The following is a 21,566-nucleotide window of genomic DNA, read 5'->3' as shown; positions in this document are numbered from 1 at the left end:
TCTAGTCGTTTCTTGAAAAGGAAAAAGAAAATAAAAGAATATGAGAACCTTATTTAATTTATGGCTTCAAAGAAAAAATTAAAATAAAAAGTAATGGAAATGTAAATTCTGAAACATTTAATTTAAATATTTAAAATGCTAAGATATTATATCTATACAGATTAAATTTTGGTAGAACTCGATAGATTGGATACTAAGGTGAAAAATTTAATAAAAAGCGAACAAAATGAGTAATGATAAAAGTTCGATCAGTGAAAAAATATGGAAATGGTTTCAGTATCTCGAAGAATAGATGCTATTATATAGAAAATTTAAAATATGAATAATAATGATGTATGGCATATCCTCATACGGAAGGAGGAAAATGAAATGTAGATTCAAATTAGTCACTACACTCAAACAAAAATTAGCTGTTGTAATTTTATTTAAAGTATCTATTTCGTTTTCTAATGATTTTAATATTCATATTTTTATTAGGTATTCTCTGCAAAACTAACTAAAATCAAATGAGTTTTGTACTATCAGACTAAAGTTAGAAATTTTTCGAATTTGTTAATTTCTTTCTTTATAAAGTTTGCTTGTGAAATTTTTCATCAAGTTTGCCAAATTTAAAAGATTTTGTTCTAATTTTTTAATTCTGGTAACACTCAATTGTTGAGACATGAAGCCGAAAATTTCTAAAATAATTTAAGTTTACTTGAAAACAAACAGATAGCATAAATTTTTTAAGATATAATAAATTATTTCTCTATACAGAACAATCTTTGATAATGAACAAATGATGCCATTGAAGCTTTATTATAAAGCTCATATAGACTTTAAGACCTAAACATAAAAATTGAGGCACATGCATGAAAATTTGATATACAATCAACCATATAGCTCAAGTAAACCATGTAATGAATATATATTTTAATTTTATTGTCTTATCTCTCATTTGATCTGAAAAATTATTTTTATTCTGTTTTATTCTCCACATTTTTAAGCTTCCTATTTTTTTTTAAAAGAGTTTAATTTAAAAAAATGAAAAGCATTTTATAAATCAATATAATATGCTAAAGCTTTTTTAAAAAATCAGATTAATCTTTGCATTACATTTTTTAGAAAAATTTTCATTAATTGGTTTCTAAAGAAAATAAGAAGAGAATCGTTTTAAAAATCTTAAAGTTATTGTGAATAATCTAAAAAAAATTAAATTTCCAAAAAATGAAAAGTTGAAAATTGCATAAATTATAAAAATAAAAATGATAAAACATTTTTAGGCACTTTAAAAAATTGCAAACATCAAGTCTTATTTTAGTTCAGCATATAAGCATTGCTATTCCTGCATCGATGTGAAACATTAATAATTATATTTTCTTTAAATTCTTTAAATACCTAATCATCAAAGAATGCAATTCATTGATTACCTATTTAAATTAGGGTTTAAAAAAGGAAAAGAAGGATTAAAAATGTTTTTCAAATTACTAGTTAAAAAATCGTTTTTAATACTTCTTTAAGATTTGAATTCAATCTAATTTTATCTAAGTATAAGATAAAATTATTGATTGAAAAATATCATGAAATTTCAACTTTTCAAAATTTTATGAAAAAAATGACAGAATATTCGCCAGTGTTCAGTTTATTTTATATATATACAGAATAAAATCAAAGAAAAAGGAAATAAATACTAAAAGAATCTATTAATAACACAAAAAAAAGAAAATCAACCAATGATGAAAACATAAAAATTTAAAGAAAAATTAAAAATAATGAAATTTCTGATATGAAAAACGGAAAAAATGTAATAAAACAAAACAAAAAGCTAAATGTTGCTCTAAAATTTGAATCATTAAATTATAATAAATAAAATGCACAAAAATAATTAGAACGAGTTGTAATCACATTCATGCCACCTGGTATGGCAATACGAGCATCAGAACTTTATTTACAGCTTACGATCACGTCTGTATTGTGTTTCATTTCATTACAAAATGATTCATTCGCATATGCAAAAAGTAAAATTGATTCATTAGTATGTTTTTAATTTATCATTTCAGTGTGAATTATGAAGAAATACAATTACGCCTAATTTCGATTAAAATGAAGATTTTACAGATAACTAGTCATATGTTTTTCAGCTTTTAATAAATCGCAGTTTCGACGAATTTCATCAAGTTTGAGAAAAGATTTATTTATAAATTTATTTCGTCGGACTTTATCCAATTTATAAAAACGCATGGAAGTTCGTGACTTTACTGTCTTATTTTTAGAATGTACTTACCAGTACGTACATTTAAAGGAAGTGAAATTACTTGGAGACTACAAATGTTTTATAGATTCAAAAGTTTTTTTTTTAAAATTTGAATTTTATTAAATGTTTTTTGGCTCATAATTATTATCTTCGGTCCAGGAAGCAAGGATGTGAAAATTCATTTCTTATTATCAGTTCATTGCTCTTTAAAAGAGAAAGATAAAAAGTCTAAAGTGTCGAGCTTATCATCACTTATTTATCATTTACAAATCAGCAAAACGTCATCAATGACCCAAATTATATTGGACTTTTTTTTTTCATTTTTGTGTCCCTTTAATTTCCTTTGAAATCAATTGCGGATTGAAAGATGAACTTTTTCTATATTTTAAATAAATTAGCTAAAAATATTAAATTAGTAAAGTAAGAGATTTTTAGCTAATTTCGATTTGCAGAAGAAATTATTGGTGTGGAAGTACTAAATACTAACTTTTTATATACATTTGCTTTAAATTTATCATACTAACACTCAGTGTGAAAATTGCTTTAATTTTCGCATTTAAAATACTATATAGAATAATATTCATGGATCTTCCTCAATTTTAAAATTTTGCGTTCATCTTGTCCTTGTGGCAATATTTTCTGAACGTAGTAGTTTAATGTACATAACAATACATGGAAAAGGAACAACTGCGCAGTTAAGTTAGCAAAGTGATTTTTTACTGAGTCTGTGTGATACAAACAATTGCTTATATTCAGGTTTATATATAAAACTTATTATGATTGTGTTGAACTTTTGAGAGGGGAGACCATCAGCTGTTTAATCATATGTTCGTTTCATTTGTAGAAAGACAGCTGAATTGAGAAGGCTAGTAGAAGAACATAAACATTTTTTTACACTGAAAATTATTTCTTCTTCTAAGTTAGTTTTGATGGATAATGTATTCTATTACGAAGGATAGTAAATAAAAACATTATTTTTCTTAATTTTTTTTTATAAAAAGTGAACATTGAAAAAAACAAATTATTCAAGAAAAGTTAATTAAATATGTTGTGAAATATAAATATACATATACCTACATTATATATACAAACATTTTTTTAAATTGTGTAAAATTAATAAAAGATATTAAAAACCGCAGAAGAAATATAAAAATATAGTATTGATATGAGTAAAAACTAAAATAAGTGTATGTGAATGTTATATTGTAAAATAAAACATAAAAAATAAAATACAAAACCAAGGTCATACTAAAAAAAATGGAAACACACAAATTGCCATTATTTGGATCTCAATTGATTGATTTAAACTCCAAAACTCCATATTCTGATGCAACTCAGGTAAGAATAAGATTCTACGTCGTATTTTTTCTTTTGCCCTCATTTCAATCTAAAAGGATTCGATACATGCACAATACATATATGACCAATTTATATGTATGAAACTTTCAAAGTTCTTTCCAATCTCAAATATTATTATTTTAAATTCAAGAAACGTAATAATTACTCATACAACAAATACTCCTTCAAAAGAGTTTTAATTTTTGTTATTTTTTTTTTCTTTTCGATTACTTGTATACTTCTCATATGTATTTTGATGATTAATAAATAAATGGAATAAAAATAATAGCAATAATATAAATTATAATGTATATGACTCATTTTGCTTGATATATATATATATATATATATATATATACATATGTAAAGAGTCAGTCTAACTTTATATTTACACAATTTCATTTTTACATGTACAATATGTAAATAATCAGCTTTTTCTTATGTGTGCGCAGACAAATGTTTATAACAAGTTTTGTCTTGGTATGAAATGAATTTTCATGTATTTATGTGTACGTACAAGATTTAACTTCTTGTGACTTGTTAGTGCAGCTTGATTCATCATTTTTGTTCTATCAGCTACTATACTGATGACTTAGAAAATTTGCGTTCCTTGTTAAAAATCATACAATTTTCATAATGACGCATTTTCAAAAATATATATAAATAAATATTGCGATTTAAAATTGAAATGAAATTGAATTGAACATGTTGAAGAATTCCTTTGCATAGATTGATTAAAATGTTGACTCAAATTTCAATTAAATAAATTTTTACAGACAAAAAAGCACAATCCAGGACACATAAAACGACCAATGAATCCATTTATGGTATGTTTTGATACAAATTAAATATTAAAATCTATTAGCAACTAAAATATTCGTGTTTGCAAAATAGGTTTGGTCACAAATCGAACGACGTAAAATTTGTGAAGTAACTCCTGATATGCATAATGCTGTGATCTCAAAAAGCTTAGGTGTACGATGGAAATCACTATCGGAAGAAGAAAAACAACCATTCGTCCAAGAAGCTGAACGACTTCGAAGACTTCATTCACAAGAATACCCTGATTATAAATATAGACCCAAGAAAAAACAATCTGTTGTAACAAAACCATTAACTACAAGCAAATCAGATTCGCCTAGTAGTCCATCTCGTAATCATCGAAAACGTCCAAGAGAAAAACATATGAAATCCAACTCAATTGATCGTAAAAATAAGAAATCACGAAGTAGATTCACTGAGAATTCTTTAAGTCTTGATGCATCTGATAGTGAGTACAAAAGCTCGGAGCATCAAACGCCAAGAAGTCTTAGTTACTCACTTTCAGCAAGCGACATTTTACCAAATTCTCCCGAGAGTGCAACACTTTATGATGTCTTTGTTGATCAAAACAATACTAAGGTTGAATTTTATGAAACTGATTTATTTAACTCAACAACTGATCTAAATGAACTTGGCTCAGACGAAAACAGTAGAAATTTCGGCACATCAAATATGTTTTTCGATGATAATGATACTATAATAACCAACAGTCAAAATAATGTACAGAATAATAATTTACACTATGCAAATATGATAACAAATGCACCCATAGTTTTTGCAAATGATCTTAATGAAACCAATGATCATACAGATTGTAAAAGTTACATAAACGTTGATTCCAATCTTAATTTTGCATCAACTCCCAGCGCTCAATCGTTATCAATTATTCAACAAAATGATAATGATGAATCATCAGGTGAACAAAAATTGGCAATGTATACATACAAATTTGACCACAATTATGGAGATTTCAATATGATTGACTCAGAGTTTCCACAAAATAATAACTTAACTCAAAGTGATTGTAATAAGACATTAACAACTTCTTATCAATTGGAAAATTGTGATATTGGCCCCATAGACTTCGATATAAACAGTAGTCATCTGGAGTTTATTTCAGACTGTTCTGATTTGTTATCCGATTTTGGCATTTCGCAAAACTTTATAATATAATTATAAGAAAACAAATTTACAAATTAAAAGTAAAAAATCAGATTAAGAATGAAACTAAATAAACAATCGCATATTTTAATGATTTTTTTATGTTAAGATATTATTATCTAAAAAAAAAAAAAGATATGAAAAATGTAAAAATGCAGCTCGTTATTGCAAACAAGTAAGAAACAAAATTTTCGTGATAAAAAATAGAATTGATGGCTTCGTGATTGAAGTAAAACCATGCATCTCAGAAATATTTCTTGCATATATTTAAAATATATATTTGATTTTCTACAATACAATATAAACAGTAAATTTGAACCAGTTTTTGTACATTATAAAAAATGCCATTTGAATAAAATTTTTGTATTTTTGTACTTATTATTTTTCTTGTTATCTTAATTTTTCGCATTACGGAAGTTAATGTTCTATTCTCAAACACAAAAACAAGTGGATATAGAAATAAAGTTTAAACTTTTTTAGATATGTAGGTAAGAATTTTAAAAATATTTAATTTTGATCGTGAAAAATCCATAACTCTAAAAAATCATGTTAAGTTCTACCACATTATTTAAATCTGGTTCAAATGCATCAACAAGGAATAATAACAAAAATAAACGAAACGAAAGCAAATGATAATATGAATATTTCAGGAGAACGATAATAGGCTGTGAATGTACATTAAGTTGAGAAAAATGATGGTAAAATTTTGAAATGCAATTTTTACTTTTATAAAGATATCAAAGATTTGTAAATCTGTAATTTTTTAACTAACTACCATATATAAGATGTATAATCAAACATAATACCAATAGAAATATGAATAAATTATTTAATCCATACAAAAAAGAATTAGGTGCTGTTAAAATAACTTTCAAATTTGGCTTAATATATATTAAATTTTTTCACCACTGTTTTTTCAACATATACCTACCTATTTTAAAATATTCTGATATATTATGAAATTATTCAAAATGTTTATTAACATATTAAGATTTTATTAAAATTAAAAAAAAAAAAAAATTAAACTTCAAGCAATTATTTTTATCAACTCATATTTTTTTGATTCCATAATTTCATGAAGCATCTAAGCTTGTATTAATAGAGATTAAAGTTTTTATGGTTGACACATTTCTTTCAATTTGAAATCAAAATCTACTGATATGTTCATGTAAATATTCTATTTTCGCGATAAAAGCCCGCATTAATTTTATTTTTAAAAATATTTCTGATCGAAATAAGAAAAAAAGTTCTTCTATGCCAGTGGCTTAGTAACTAGCAGTGACTTATGTGAAAGAAATTTTCTGTTGATCTTTCTTCTTATTTTTTTTTTTAAAATATTTTTAAGAATTTAAAGTCAAGAAGGAAATATGTTTATGTTTAATTATAAAATATTTTATATATGTATGCATAATTGATAAAGATTGGTGGTGAAAATAAAGACGACGAAAAATAGCATTTTACACTAAATTTTATCTAAATGAAAATAGGTCCTTAAAGCTTTTAAAAAATAAATTTATCATTTTTTTTTTGTAAAAGAAGAAAAGAAAAACAAACTTAGATTTTTGAAAATTTTAAATGCAAAAACGTTTTACCAATAAAAATAAATATATTTTTTTAATTTCAAAAGAATCTTGGTGCATTTTCTATAATGTTTTAAATCAAAATTCATAAACTGTACAAAAAATGTCAAAAAATTTGAAATTTTATGCATAAATTTTTTTTTATAAAAAGCTTTAAGTAAAATATTATTTTACAAAATAAAAACCCTCAATTTTGAATAAAATGCTCATAACTAATATGTTCCATTTAAAATTATTTTCTTATTCATCTTATTAAAAGTGCTTAATTGAGGACGACAAAATAGAATTGTCATTATATTTGTGAGGTATATGAAAACTAAAAGACGTAAACTCAAAAATCTTAGTATCATGTAAATGATTAAAAAACATCTCAAAACTGCCAGAACTTTTTTCAAGATTATATTAAACAGTTATCTTTCAGAATATTTTTAAGGATGTGATAAGTAAATGAACTACGAATAAAATTTTATATTAACATCTTGAAATATATATGTTAAGGTTTAGAATAAGTTTTAAAGTTTTTGTATGCTGTCACAAGATTTTTGAATTAATAAAAAAAAAAAAAAAATTAGAAATCATCAGATTTAAAAAATAAATTTAATATTATTTTAGTTAAAAAAAAACCTAAATAAATTTCACAGACATTAAGAAATATCTGCTTGTATAGAATATAAAACTAACGCTTCAAACAATATATAGTAGCACAGCAAACACATATTTACACGAAAAAATCGATGAAGAAAAAACGCTATAAAAGCGATCCATGACCTCGCTACTAACGAAAAGTTCACCAACCTCGTTCGTCTCATAAGTAAAAAATCCAAGAAAATGACAATTTGTAATGGTTTTGTATTTTTAAAGTGCATGTTGAAGATGGACTATTTGTACAATCAACGTAATTGCAAGCATGAATTAATTCATACTTCCTTATATACTTAAAAATATCCCAGAATTACGTGTTAGTTCATTTAGCTAGTCCACATTATTTCAGTTATTAATATATTTTCTACATGTATCTTCTAAGGTTTGTGACCTTGTCTCTACACTACGTTTATATATAATATAGAACTGCATCACACGAATATTTATTATTGTATGAACCTTAATAAAGTCGTCGTAGATACTTTTTTTTGAATACATATGTACATTATCAAAAATAACATACAAGTTCAAGGAACTCGATACGAAAATGAGAAAAAAAATCAACAGACATAAGAGCTATATATTTTAATAGGACTTTTCAGGAAGTTTTAGAATGCTTTTAATCAGCTAAGCTATTCTTCCTTTCAATGTAGAGTGATTCATAAAGTTTGAAGTTATACATGCATATATATGTATATACTTTATTAGACACCACAAGTTGTATGTTAAGATGTATAACGAGTAAATCTCAAGGTCAATGATATGAAACAAATGTAAAGAAAAAATAAATAAATAAAATCAATGTTAGAATTTTATAAAAGCTAAAAAATCTAACAATTTTAAAAAGATCAACTGATATATTACATGCATTACATACGTTGAGCGTGTGTTTTGTTGCAATATTGATGAAATTTCCTATTAATCACATATGAAAACTTTCTAGAATTACTAATACAACTTTTCTTATAAATTTTAGTAAACACATTTATTAAGCTTATTTTATCAAGTAATGAATTTTTCCAGGATCATTTTCTCTTTTTATTATAATTATCATTTAAAAAGTATGTATAATGTTCTCAAAAGGTAGATAATTTTTGAAAGAAAAAAAAAAATAATAATAAAAATAGAAGAAAAGAAAAAATCAATGCATCAAAAATTATAACTTTAAAAAGTTATTACACAATTTTTTCACCAAGTTAATTGAAAGATTTTAATATTATATTATTATACTGCTATTGAATAATTTCTTAAACGACATGTTAATCCTTAAAATTTTTAAAGTAAATTTTAATCTTCCATACTTTCATTTCGATCTGGAGAATGGTTATTTACTGATCCTGATCTTGAACGGTCATTTTTGTCTTCTGATCGAGAACGATCGCTAAAGAAACAAATAAAAAAATAAATAAATAAATAAAATAGATTAGTAATCATTTTGCATCTTACCGTGAGCGGGATTTCCCTTTGTCTGAAATATTACTGCCACTTCTGTTTCTGTCGCGATTTGATTGATTTGAATCTTTGCTTACACTGCGTGCAGAATCACGACTTCTAGAATGAGATTTTTCAGAATAACGTGAACGTGAACGACTCTTTTTTTCAGCAGGAGATTTCGAGCGACTTCCTCGAGATTTTGAACGGCTTTCTCTAGATCTGCGTGAAGATCGTCTTGAATGTGATCTTTAAAATGAACGAGAATTAGAGCAAACAGAATATTTACTATTTTAGACCAAGAACATACCTTGAACGATGTCTAGAACGAGATCGAGATCTGCTAGTTGTTGAGGAGCGAGAACGACCTCTACGTCCATTACGACGAGTGTCCTCAACCAAGCGAATACGGCGTCCATTTAATTCTGTATCATCCAATTTTTCAATAGCTGTTTTCATATCCTTCAAAGTAGCAAACTCAACGACACTGAGAAAAAAAAGAAAATATGTTATTAAAAGTTTATTCAAGGACTAAAGATAAACGAATACAATCGTACTCACCCTTCATTTCTATTTTGCTTGTGTGCGTCTGATAAGAAAAACATAGATTTAACGTTAAACTTGTTGTCGAGTTTTTTTTTTAAATAAAATAAATGAAATAGATATGTTTATACATACCAGCATATGTTACTTCTCCAGCTTGTCGCATATAATCCTTGAGATCCTAATAAAGATAATGGTTAGAAATAAAAGTTAATAACATAAATATTCAACGAATAATAATTGAATTAACTTTGATCTTTAAGTATCCATATATTCATTTATGATTTGGTATTTCATGAATAATATATTTTTCTTTCCTTTTAATTTCTTATTTTTAATGAAATTTTAACATAATAATATTGTGATAAATTCATGATGCAAAATGCAATTTTCTTATTCCTGGGGTTTAATGAAAACTACATCGGCTTGAATTATCATCGTCAATCATCTTTTTTTTGTGATATGGAATTGCACAAAGAGAGACCAAGTTGAAAGTCGTTAAAAAAATACAATATCGAGTGACCTAATTATAATTAACGCGATAAAAAACCTCTTTCACACTACGGAATATTACGCGTGTCTCGTCTACATTTTTATTGTTATATTTTACGTTTGTTGATAGGACAAGAAATTAATCATGAGACTATATGGGGAAAATACAAAAATAAAAACAGTATTGATAATTATCATGAAATAAAATAATAATTATTTTAAAAGAAATTAAAAATGGAGAGAATCTAATAACTTTGATTTAATAGTAAACATATTAAAAATTACTTTTTTTTGTTTATACACCTTCGTCTTTAGAATTTTTCACAAATTGAAAAAGTGCCTTAAACCCAATATTTAAACGAGTAGTTAGTTCTAAAACCGAACGCTCCGTGCGAATGCATCAACCAATCATCACTGGATTTAACTTTCAGGTTGATTACGGTCATCAGGTCAAAAGTAATCGTAGGCATGAAAATTAACATCTCTCAAACGACCACTTTTAGTATTAAATTGGCTGCGTCTTCGTAAGCATCGTGTAATTTATCGTCCACTATTTGCATTAGACTTAAAAAATAACTTTAAAGGATTTTCTAATTTAACTCAGTTTCTTAGGCACGCTAATCGCCACGTTTTCGTCAGCCTCTCTTGTATGCACACTTCATTGCCTTTTTAACATATAAGGACCATATTCAGAGTAATCGTTCCCAATTCAGTTCGTCTCTCACACTCACATTTTGGGAGGCTCACTTAGAAAAAACATATGAATAATAACAAATTGTTTACTTATTGTATTCATGATCATATTAGCTCAAAAAATTTTGTCATTTTAACTTTTTTATCTTGAGTTTATAATTTAAAATATAGATTTATAAAATTAAGTAAATCAATCTAATTTTCTACAACCAAACATAATACAATAGAAATTATTTAAAATTATTGTATTATGTTAAAATAAAATAGACAAAATTACAACAATTTTAACTTGAAACGTTCGAGTACAAATCAGTGATTTAAATTTTGCACTGAAGAATTCACGAAAGTATCAAGATTTATTGTATTGAATAAAATGTTTTAATTTTTTTTTCTTATGATTTTAAAAAAATATGAGAGTATCGAAAATAAAGCTAATTTCCAATACTGTCAATAATTGTTTTTAAACGGCATGCAAATATAAAATAATTCAAAATTCTCATACCTGCCAGCTAACTCTTGATGATAAATTTTCAACAATCAAACGATATTCTGTTCGTAATGGAGGCCCATAACGCGAATTACTCCTTGAGCTGTTGTTGTATCTGCTTTAAGTATCATAAATGTAAAGAATAAGTCATAAATTAAATTTCTTAAATGTTGTTTAGTACCTGTCATAACGTCCTCCTCTTCGTCCATATCTGTCATCATATCTATCACGATGACTCCCACCTCTAGCAGTCCCTCTTGCTGGCTCAACAACCACTCTAAGTTAATATATGACAAATGTAAATATTGTTTTTTATGTCTGCATGTCTACTTACCTTTCTCCAAGTAACTCCTTTCCGTTTAACTCATATACAGCGTCATCGGCATCACGATAATCTTCAAACTCGACAAAACCATATCCATTTTTAATTAAAATGTCTCGCGTTCTTCCATAACCTTTGAAAAACTTCTCTAAATCTCTTTCTCGTGTTCCGTAAGGCAGCCCACCAACATAAACTCTTGATCCAACCATCTTTGAAAATAGTTTTATAATTGAAAAACTAGGATATCTGATGATTGAGGAAAAAAAAATAGATTATTAATCAAATATGGCCGACGTTTGAAAATGTTGAAAAGCATGTTTGCCGGTTCATTATTTATGCTTTAAATATCTCAATTCTTTAGATTTTTGTAAACTTACCACTCACTTGTCTTATGATGCTTCTTTTAAGACTATTTATTAATCTTTAACACTTTCAAAGACTCAATTTAATAATTTTTAAATTGATCAATCAATCGTAATCAGAGTTTTCTTGACAAAAGTTTTCTACTTTCGAATACAGGGGAAAAACTATTTTCGGTAAAAATTAATTTTTTAAGAAAATTTTGAAATTTTGCTGACCGTTATGAAAATTTTTACTTTCTGTAACTACCTGCTATTGGGTATTGTTATGTCTTTCTTAACCAATTTTAGTATTTTTACTAATTAAGAAATTTACAAGATCAGCAAATTAACTGTAAAATTGTATCCTTTATCAAAATTTTGGTAAAATAAATTATTTTATTAACAAACAAATTAACCATAAAATTGGTTAAAATTAGTTATCAACAAATTGTATAAAGAAGTCACTAAATATTAGAACTGAATTTATTGTTCATTGTTAATAATGACTTTTATTATTGTACTGTTTATGTGACTTCATTTATAAACGACTTCTTGAGGAATCTCCAAATCTTATTTTCTGCTGGACGTGATTTGTAAACTATCCCGCATACGAATCAAAATATTGCAAAAATCTCAAATATAAATTTATTAAAAAATCTGAAATTTAATTATAGATAATTATCTACCAATAAAGGAAGAAAAATGAATAAAAGTTCAGATGAATCTGAAAGTGAAACAGAAATCTTACCAAAAAGGATAGAGACTAAGTAAATAAATGGATTTCTTAAATATGTAAGCTATGTATTTATTTAGGTATATTTACGTTTTAAGGAAAAAAATTAACAAAAATGGTGCACTTTGGAAGGAAATGTTAGAAGAGGAGAGCCTTATGGAAGAAATGAAGACCTGTGAAGTTGCTAAAAACATCAGAAAAAGGAAAATAGATCGTGGTACCGAAAGTTATGATTACAATGAATTTGATAACAGGTAATTAATTTTTTACTACTGACATATAAAAGACAATAAAATAAAATGTTAATTTTTAGATCAAACTCCCCGGAAAATTCATCAGCTCATTGTTCAGAGAGAAAAAAAATTAAGGTGAAACACAGCCAAGATAGGCAGTCAAAAAATTTACCACAATTGACGGAAACTGATGCCACTGATGAGGATTTGGCAGCAGATATTGCATTTAAACTAAATGAGGAGAATATAGAACTAATAAAAAGGGCTGTTTCTGCTATTGGACAAGAAGAATGTGTTAAGTTTTATAAGAAAACACAAAAAATTGAAAGAAACGGAGGCTTATTGACGGTAAATAAACAGCGCCGTCGAACTTCCGGAGGAATTTTTCTTTTTCTAATTAAAACTTCTAATGAAATAACTAATGTACAAAAGAAGAAAATATTTGAGAAAGATACCTAGCAAAGCAAAATAAATTTTTTTTGAGGTATTTAACACCAGTTCTTAGACTATTATATATATATTTTTTTATAATTATACAGTGTATAAGTTTTTGCAAAATTTACACAATAAAAATCGATTAAGACAAAGCAGGATAGATAATAGTTGAAATAGTAAATTTATTGTAAATTTTCGATATAATCTTTCTAACAATACTAATTTGATCGATTCATGTACATATTAGTTATTATAGATGAAGGTAATATTATTTTTTGGCTAAAATTTATATAATACTTTCTTTTGTAGGTATGTCAAAAATTTGAAAAGATATAATTATTAAGACTATTTTGAATTATTTTTTCTGTTCTTGTTTATATTTTCTATACAACATACCCCAAACGTCTGGGTAGCGAGATTGAAGAAAACTGATTAGTTTTTGAGCATTTTGGGCTTGTTGTTTCGTACAATTTTTACAATTTCGAGAAATCACTTCTGGTAAACTAGCTAAAGTAATGTTTAATTCTATTATTAATCTTTGAATTTAATAAGTTGCAAGAAATATATTACCTTTTAGCTGCTGTCCAAGCTTGTCACAAGGACCTTTGTCTAAGACGCACATTATCTGCCTGCCAAATTATAGAAGAACTAAAATAAATTATGTAAAAAATTAATAAATTTATAATTTACCTGCTTACAACAACTTGATTATTCAGGAGTTTATTAATATTTTGGGGAGTTTCATCTTGAGCTTTCGTAAAACTTAATAAAAGCAAGTTAGCAAACAAAACACAAATAATTAATTTCATTTTTCTTAATTTTACTGACGACTTTCCTGCAGTACTTTCAAATTGTAATAGATTACAGCATGCTTAAAAGGATGAATCCTTAAAAAGAAGTACAAGATCGTACAAAGGATATATATGTATGAAGGAATGGTAACTAATATAATTCAATTAGGCAACATTTTAAAATACAAATTTTCTGTTACTATTGTATTAAAACCATTAATGCTTAATAAAATTACCTTCATACTTTAAAAAGTCTCAGGTGCATCTTTTAGTGAAATAAAACATTATTGTCAAGCATCCAACTTTTTTCCGTTAAAACTACATTTTGAATTTTGTCCAAAAAAAAAATGAAATGACAAACTTAAGTTGATTTAGGAAGAAAAGTTTGAAGCTAAAAAAAATCAGCAAAGAACATGCCAAATATTGCCAAACAGCTTCCTATTACTTGCTCTGGACATACACGTCCAGTCACTGATTTAGTGTTCAGCAAGGCTCATTTATTATCCGCTTGTAAAGGTATGATTTTTAAGACTTTCAAATTCTCTATGTAAACAAATATATATATTTTTTAATAATTAGATAAAAATCCAATATTAAGACGTGCCGATACTGGTGACTTGGTTGGAACTCTTGAAGGACATAAAGGTATTAAGAAAATTTAAAATAAAATTACTTGAATACGTATTTGAATACTATTTAATCTTCATCAGGAGCTGTTTTTGGAGTTTCATTAAATTCATCCTCAAAATTGGCAGCAACTGGTGCTGCAGATTTTTCTGGTTCGTTTACATTTTATAAACGATAATGCTTCAAATAAATTAACAAATGAATATTTTCAAACATTTTTAGCGAAAATTTGGGATACTGGAACTGGACTAGAAAAATATAGCTTTGAGCATACCCATGTTGTGAAATCTGTAGCTTTTAGCAAAGATAGTAAGAAGCTTTTGACTGGAAGCAATGAAAAATTGTTAAAAGTTTTTGACATACAGCAACCGTCGAATGAGATCATTGAACTTTATTCCGGACACGCTGGATACATAAAACGAGCGTTTTTTTGTCGAGAAGACAAATGCATAATTAGTTGTGCAGAAGGAGATAAGCGCTTAAAAATATGGGATCGTAGTTGCGGAAAAGTGATTCATTCTATTGAATTTTTTACCTATCCATGCAGCATTGAAATATCTAACGATGGAAAAATTTTGACAACAACATATGGATCAACTGTGTCACTTTATGAGATTGATAAAATGACTAAAATTAGAGATATTGAAATACCGTGTAAACTAGAATGTGCTAGTCTTCATCCTGAAAAGTGTTTATTCGTATGTGGTGGAGAAGATTTCAAAGCATATAAATTTGATTTTCAAAGGGGATCTGAATTAGAATCTCATAAAGGGTAGGTTTCAAACAAAAATCAAATATTATTTTGAAATTTAATATTATATCATTCCACTAGGCATTTTGGACCCATTCATTGCATATCCTTCTCCAAAGACGGTGAACTCTTTGCTAGCGGTTCTGAAGATGGTAAGAATTTTATTGTTATGTATTTAAAAACAAAATTTTTAATCATCTATATAATACATATTAGGCACATTGAGATTATGGCAAACTGTCCCTGGCAAAACTTATGGATCATGGAAATTTGTTGATGGTGAATTAAAGAATAAAAAAATATTGTATCTTTAACTTCATTAATTGCCAAGGAAATAAATCAATCATACATTGAATTAATTAAATTAAGTTATTAAACGATGTTTTCAAAATAAATGATAAAATTTTTCGTAGTTGCCTAACCACTGCAAATTGCTTAGTTTTGTAGTCGTTTTCCCTGTGTACATATTTTCATTTATCGAGACTACAAATATATATATTTTTTCTTTTTTTTTATTTAGTCTTGTTTTATTTTAATACCTTTTTTGAGTTTTTAATTTTCACCATTATTTGAGTGATTTTCAAGAAATTAGTGCATATAAAAAACCTAAACAAATTAAAATGTCAAAAACAAGAATATAAATATTTCACAAGTACCGTTACTTCTTACTTAACATTTTTTTTTTCTTTTCATTTAATCTTAAAGTTCTACTGGAGATTTACATTATTTTAATTTTAGTTTAAAAATGCATGAATTATTTGCTAACATTTTAGCAAAGAGGGATCTTTCTAGAGCTGGTGAACTGTTTTCTGGTGAGCATTAAAATTCAATTAAATTGTTTCATTTTTCTTATTTTTATTATCATTTATTTTGATTTTAGTTGAAGATGAGGAAATTGCTTCTTGCTTAACAGATGTGGTATATATTTTATTTAAATGTCATGTTAATTATTTTCAAGCAATTTTTCTTATTAACAAATGTCAACTTTTTTTATTCATTAAAAAAAATACTTTCTCTTTTTTTTAGTTATTGGAGATTTCAAATATAGTGTCTCAGCCTCATTATTTAAATTCAATAAATGATCAATCGGTTGTAGAAATATGCGTAAATAGATGCACTTCTTGCATAAGAGAAACAAACACAGCTGAACAACACTGTTCGGGATTAGTTCAATTATTAGAAATATGTTATCAGTTCAATCATAAGCCTCGAAGGAGAGAGGATCCTCCTCATGCTAAGCTCTCTTCCGATTTAATATCGTGCATATTTTTAAACTATAATAAGAAAAATGTCATGGCCATCGCTCTACCAATAGCCGTTAAGTTTCTGGATAAAGAAAATGAAGAAATGTCCAAAAATTTAGCCGCTTATTTATCGTTGGCTGCTATAGAATATACAAGTTTATTAGTCCCGTATGCAGATATCATTCTTCGTTCGTTACTAAATGGAAATTACAGTCTTTCTCGTGTAGTTTTACAACTTTATGAATATAGTAATGGACGTTCAATAATTTTGCGGGCTAAGAGCATTCTAGATATATTACCAAAATGTGAAACAAGTGATAAAAATATTTTACTTCAGCTGATTGGTAATATAATAAATAATATATTATCCGATGATTTAACAGATGTCGTAGATAGGCTTCCTCAACTATTTGACCTTATATTAGATAGTACTTTGGCTAATCAAGTTTTAATGGTGCTAATAAGAATAGCAGAAAAAAAGCCATCGGCCTTTCATGAATATATAGATATGCTCGTTTTGACTGCCCAAAAGCTACCAAATACTGTCTGTCTAATTGGACAAATTTTAGCAGCTGTAGGCAAGAAAAATAAAGAAAAGGCTTCAATAGCATTGGATTTTATATTAGAAAATCTTGCTAATGTTGATCACCGATCTTCACAAACAATTCTTCTCCAAGAAGCAGTAAAATTATGCTCATTCTATCCAGTCTTATTCAATGACAAATTAACAGCTGCAATAAGGCAACATACAAATCAAAAAACGAATTCTCAAACTCAATTATCTGGAAATAATGTAACAATAGTAAACTTAAATTCTACGATGATTCCTTTACGCACATCAACATCACAAAATCAAGTTGTTTCATTAAAATCACAAGTATCAACAACATACATCAACAATCAAACATTGGGAAATAAAAGCAGTCCTTTTAATGCGCCATATTATTCCAGAAAACAAAAATTAGATTCAAGATCAACAGGTCGTCTTAATAATAACAATAACAGTCTGATTTCAACAAACCGATCAATGACAAAATTAAATTCTAATGGAAATAATTCAAACAAAAGTATGACGAGATTATCTTCATCACAGCATATTCATCAATCACAAAGTGTTGTCTCAAATATTCTGACATCAAATAATATTGAAAATAATACATCAACACAACCATCTTTGGTGCCACCACCTTTGAGCCAGCATGTAATTCACATAAATTACTTTTATTCAATATTTGTTTATTGTATTTTATTATTTTTTATTTTTTTTTTTTAATATAATAGGTAGCAATTATAGGAGAAAATAAATGGGGTATTCCAAGTATCAAAAGTATAACATCTGGAGGTGTTATCTTGCAACATCACACATCGCCAAATAAAATCAGACCATTTTCAATGACAGCCAATGGTTTCAATTCCTTAAATCATTCAACTGGCAGTATTAGTAATCATAATAATGTTGTCTTCATACAAAACAATAATATTGGTCATAGCAATACAACGTCTACGTCAATTTCTCCACAAATGACAAGAGATTCAAACAATATTGAATCTCAAGTTGTTATTAGTGGAACCACAAATTCGAGGAAGAATACCAATCATAATAAATCTGTAACATTACTCAATATTAATAATAACAATAATAACGTTAATCATCGAATGAGCGTCTTTGAACCATGCGGAATGCGCGATACAATTTTACATTTTTGTGAAAAACATCTTGATAAGATCAAGGCATATATGAAATCAGTATCAAATCGACTTCCACCTGCTTGCAAAATAACAATAGAAGAACGAAGATCTAAAAAATTTGCGAAAATTCATTTCGCTTGTCAGTCTCGTTCTAATTCACACTGTTTATATTCCAAAACATTTTTTAGTATGAGAACACGATTTCCAAAAACATGGGTGCATTTAATGTTTCTTGATTTACAGTCAAGAGTGTCGAACTCAGCTCTTAGTTCATACGACCCTGCTGTTTCAAGTTTGAAACATTGCTGGGATACATTAAAAATTGAAAATAAGACATTCATAACATTGGTTACATCAGGTATTAGTATTTTTCTCACAACATTGAGTGAATATTAATTTGAGAATTAATTTAATTACAGCATTTCCAGTAACACGTGATCAAGATGCATTAATTAATGAACTGAGAAATTCTGGATTTTTTGATGTTTTTGAAGTTGGACCGTCCTTAAATTTAAGTAATAATAGCTCTATAAGTCTAATCGAGGATCAAATTCGATGGGGTTGTTTTTTGTAAGTAAATACTAATTAATTTTTGAGTGCCTTCTTAACAGTATTTTTTAAAACCATATTTTAGATGTAACCATCCAGAAAAGGCCATGTTCTTAGAAAATAATGCACAACCGGTAATAGAAGGACAATTAAAAGAAAAGAAAGGAAAGTGGAGACTATTTAAACGTTGGCGTACACGTTACTTTACCTTATCTGGTGCACATTTGTCATGCAAGAACTCGGTAAATAGAAATTAAGAGGATAATTTTAAAATCAAAAAGATAAAAACATAATAACGATATTTCTTATAGAATGGAAATGCATGTACTCTTGATATAAATCAAATAAGAAGTGTCAAGGTACAAAGGGGTGCTAGAAACATTCCAACATGTTTTGAAATTTTTGCAGAAAACCAGACATTAATTCTAAAACCAACTGATGGTGAAAAGGCTGAAGAATGGGCTCAATATTTAAATATAGTCTTAGCGAAACAAAGAGACGGAAGCCGAAATAAGGCAAACACTCTAGGATCGCGACGTGAAATATAAATTATTACTTAATGAATATTTTACAAGAAATTGCTGTAATTTGTAGTGAAATAATTTTTTTTACATATAATAGTTGTATCAATTGGTATTTGAAGACAACTGAGTTGATTAATGTGAACATTAATTGAGATACATTTTTTGTAAAACTTTTTTACTTAATAAATTAATTTTTTTTTTTAAAGCAATGCTTAACAACTTTAAAAATAGGGGGATGAAAACAATATTGGAACTTTTTTCTGTTGTTCTATAATTTTATACGAAAATATGCATAAACACTTGTTTTATACCATTCGATAATTTTTAATATATTTTTTTGTTATAATTTTACACAACTGGGAAATCACAATTAAAATAGTATCGGAATCATATACGAATATAATTGATTGTTGAATTAATAGGTCTGAAATTAAGAAAAAAGATTCGATATAGTTTTATTAAACCAAAAACCGCACCCAAAAAAGACTAGCAAAATATGAATAATATACTGTTGTCATTAATTGTTTGTTCAATTTCTGTTCATTCAGGTAATTCCATTAATATTTTATTAACAACAAAAAGAATATTTTCTTCTAGTGTTTTTTAATTTCTTCATGAAATAATGTTCATCATTAAATTTCAAGCCTTTAAAACGAAACTAAAGTACTTATTTAAACATGAAATGTTTTTTTTTTTTAAAAAATACATAATGAGTTTATTTGGATTCTATTATTAGTGACATCAATAAAATGTTATGTATGTAATTCTACCGATACTTCACAACCTTTTCAATGCAGTGAATGGTTTGAACGTTATGATCGTCCAGACATTCAGCCAATAGATTGTTCCGGTGTTCATGGTGCAAAATATTGTATCAAACATATTGGACGATTTGAAGGTTTTTAAAAAAAAAATTGATATTTTCATTAACAATGGGAAAATGGGTACTAACATAGGATATATTATCATATTCAATTCGTTACATATTTTAAACGTCTTTTTTATGATTTTATTAACAAATTCTACAGTTTTAGCTATTAAATGCTTTCAATGTAAATCTTCTGAAACAATCGAATGCTCTGATTTGATGATTAACATGCATGATGCAAAATTAAAGCCCGAATCCTGCGATCACGTATTTGAGGCACAATATTGCATAAAATCAACATCGTTAGAAAGTATATAAAATTACTAACTATTAATAGATGCACCTTTTTTTAAAAATTCACATCCTTTTGCATGAAAATTTCAAATTTACAAATATTAACAAACTAATGAAATAAAACTTAATACTTTTTTATTTACCTCTTTTAATAATATTTCATGGATCTTTTTTAGGTGGAATCGGAGCAATCAGATATTGTTCATCAAGAGATTTGGGAAATTATTGTAATGATGTTAAGAATAAAGGAGATGAGTTAGAATATCGATCTTGCATTTTTACATGTGATACCGATGGATGCAACAAAAGTTCATTTATTAAGATGCCGTTAAGCTTGTTATTGGCAGTTTGCTTTTTAAAGTTTTTATTATAAAACTTTAATTTTTTTAAAATAAAATAACTTCAATCCGTCATCAATTTCGTAACAGATACCGTCCCATAATTCAAGCAAATAGAACGTAAAAGTTTCATTAAGTATAAATAGTATTTATGTCTTGAAAATGAAGTAATGTATTGCATATAGATTTATTGAATAAAAATAAATTAGAATATTGGTATTCAAAAATTAAAATAACTGATCATAAATTTATGAAAAATAGTCGAAGAGAGATCAGATATACAGCACACATATGAAAAACTGCACACGATCGAAAACTTAAGTTATTAATATGTATTTTTTTTCTTAAAAAAAAAAGCAACATGTGAGTGTAATAATTTTTCAGAGTTTTAGAGAATGTATATTT

The 21,566-nt window shown here is 26.7% G+C and overlaps 7 protein-coding genes and 1 long non-coding RNA gene across 11 annotated transcripts; 5 read left to right on the top strand and 3 right to left on the bottom strand.

Annotated features, from left to right (window-relative positions):
* Positions 1-1,553: 1,553 nt before the first annotated feature.
* On the bottom strand, positions 1,554-2,575 carry LOC139090494 (uncharacterized). The gene is made up of 2 exons (XR_011544427.1): positions 2,501-2,575; positions 1,554-2,437 (listed from the first exon to the last, which is right to left on the bottom strand). It is a non-coding gene; the product is annotated as an uncharacterized lncRNA (long non-coding RNA).
* Positions 2,576-3,068: 493 nt separating this feature from the next.
* Positions 3,069-6,878, top strand: LOC139090729 (transcription factor Sox-11-B-like). The gene is made up of 3 exons (XM_070640532.1): positions 3,069-3,571; positions 4,348-4,398; positions 4,466-6,878. The coding sequence occupies exons 1-3, from the start codon at positions 3,491-3,493 to the stop codon at positions 5,564-5,566; spliced, it is 1,233 nt and encodes a 410-aa protein (XP_070496633.1). The 5' UTR covers positions 3,069-3,490; the 3' UTR covers positions 5,567-6,878.
* Positions 6,879-8,800: 1,922 nt separating this feature from the next.
* B52 (serine and arginine rich splicing factor B52) lies at positions 8,801-12,252 on the bottom strand. 2 transcript variants are annotated; one of them, XM_070640549.1, is made up of 9 exons: positions 12,122-12,252; positions 11,757-11,990; positions 11,604-11,699; positions 11,438-11,537; positions 9,886-9,931; positions 9,769-9,796; positions 9,518-9,694; positions 9,223-9,456; positions 8,801-9,157 (listed from the first exon to the last, which is right to left on the bottom strand). In XM_070640549.1, the coding sequence occupies exons 2-9, from the start codon at positions 11,951-11,953 to the stop codon at positions 9,064-9,066; spliced, it is 972 nt and encodes a 323-aa protein (XP_070496650.1). In that variant the 5' UTR covers positions 11,954-11,990; positions 12,122-12,252; the 3' UTR covers positions 8,801-9,063. The 2 variants fall into 2 exon arrangements, with proteins under 2 accessions (XP_070496650.1, XP_070496649.1); XM_070640548.1 differs by having other exon boundaries at positions 8,802-9,157; positions 11,438-11,540.
* A 293-nt stretch (positions 12,253-12,545) lies between these two features.
* On the top strand, positions 12,546-16,023 carry LOC139090675 (serine-threonine kinase receptor-associated protein-like). Of its 2 annotated transcripts, XM_070640474.1 has the most exons (9): positions 12,547-12,852; positions 12,917-13,072; positions 13,132-13,998; positions 14,064-14,793; positions 14,857-14,922; positions 14,988-15,056; positions 15,127-15,676; positions 15,737-15,807; positions 15,872-16,023. In XM_070640474.1, exons 4-9 carry the CDS (start codon positions 14,691-14,693, stop codon positions 15,967-15,969), a joined length of 957 nt encoding a protein of 318 aa, XP_070496575.1. In that variant the 5' UTR covers positions 12,547-12,852; positions 12,917-13,072; positions 13,132-13,998; positions 14,064-14,690; the 3' UTR covers positions 15,970-16,023. The 2 variants fall into 2 exon arrangements, with proteins under 2 accessions (XP_070496576.1, XP_070496575.1); XM_070640475.1 differs by having other exon boundaries at positions 12,546-12,852; positions 12,899-13,072; positions 13,132-14,793.
* Positions 12,788-13,510, top strand: Phax (phosphorylated adaptor for RNA export). Its single transcript, XM_070640481.1, has 3 exons — positions 12,788-12,852; positions 12,899-13,072; positions 13,132-13,510. The coding sequence occupies exons 1-3, from the start codon at positions 12,788-12,790 to the stop codon at positions 13,508-13,510; spliced, it is 618 nt and encodes a 205-aa protein (XP_070496582.1).
* On the bottom strand, positions 13,724-14,423 carry LOC139090677 (ejaculatory bulb-specific protein 3). The gene is made up of 3 exons (XM_070640478.1): positions 14,177-14,423; positions 14,057-14,115; positions 13,724-13,993 (listed from the first exon to the last, which is right to left on the bottom strand). Exons 1-3 carry the CDS (start codon positions 14,293-14,295, stop codon positions 13,842-13,844), a joined length of 330 nt encoding a protein of 109 aa, XP_070496579.1. The 5' UTR covers positions 14,296-14,423; the 3' UTR covers positions 13,724-13,841.
* A 142-nt stretch (positions 16,024-16,165) lies between the features above and the next one.
* melt (ventricular zone expressed PH domain-containing protein melted) lies at positions 16,166-19,865 on the top strand. Of its 2 annotated transcripts, XM_070640473.1 has the most exons (8): positions 16,166-16,307; positions 16,394-16,467; positions 16,536-16,573; positions 16,682-18,100; positions 18,181-18,946; positions 19,008-19,158; positions 19,223-19,379; positions 19,449-19,865. In XM_070640473.1, the coding sequence occupies exons 2-8, from the start codon at positions 16,401-16,403 to the stop codon at positions 19,683-19,685; spliced, it is 2,835 nt and encodes a 944-aa protein (XP_070496574.1). In that variant the 5' UTR covers positions 16,166-16,307; positions 16,394-16,400; the 3' UTR covers positions 19,686-19,865. The 2 variants fall into 2 exon arrangements, with proteins under 2 accessions (XP_070496574.1, XP_070496573.1); XM_070640472.1 differs by lacking the exon at positions 16,166-16,307 and having other exon boundaries at positions 16,318-16,467.
* Positions 19,866-19,974: 109 nt separating this feature from the next.
* On the top strand, positions 19,975-21,397 carry bou (glycosylphosphatidylinositol anchored membrane protein boudin). The gene is made up of 4 exons (XM_070640476.1): positions 19,975-20,209; positions 20,398-20,559; positions 20,690-20,839; positions 21,000-21,397. The coding sequence occupies exons 1-4, from the start codon at positions 20,158-20,160 to the stop codon at positions 21,194-21,196; spliced, it is 561 nt and encodes a 186-aa protein (XP_070496577.1). The 5' UTR covers positions 19,975-20,157; the 3' UTR covers positions 21,197-21,397.
* The last annotated feature ends 169 nt before the right edge of the window (positions 21,398-21,566 follow it).

This window comes from Chironomus tepperi, unplaced genomic scaffold, assembly GCF_022539635.2.
Source record: "Chironomus tepperi strain 1889 unplaced genomic scaffold, CSIRO-AGI_Ctep_v1 contig_219, whole genome shotgun sequence".
In the NCBI taxonomy this organism is placed as follows: domain Eukaryota; kingdom Metazoa; phylum Arthropoda; class Insecta; order Diptera; family Chironomidae; genus Chironomus; species Chironomus tepperi.
This window is presented reverse-complemented; position numbering and strand designations above follow the sequence as displayed.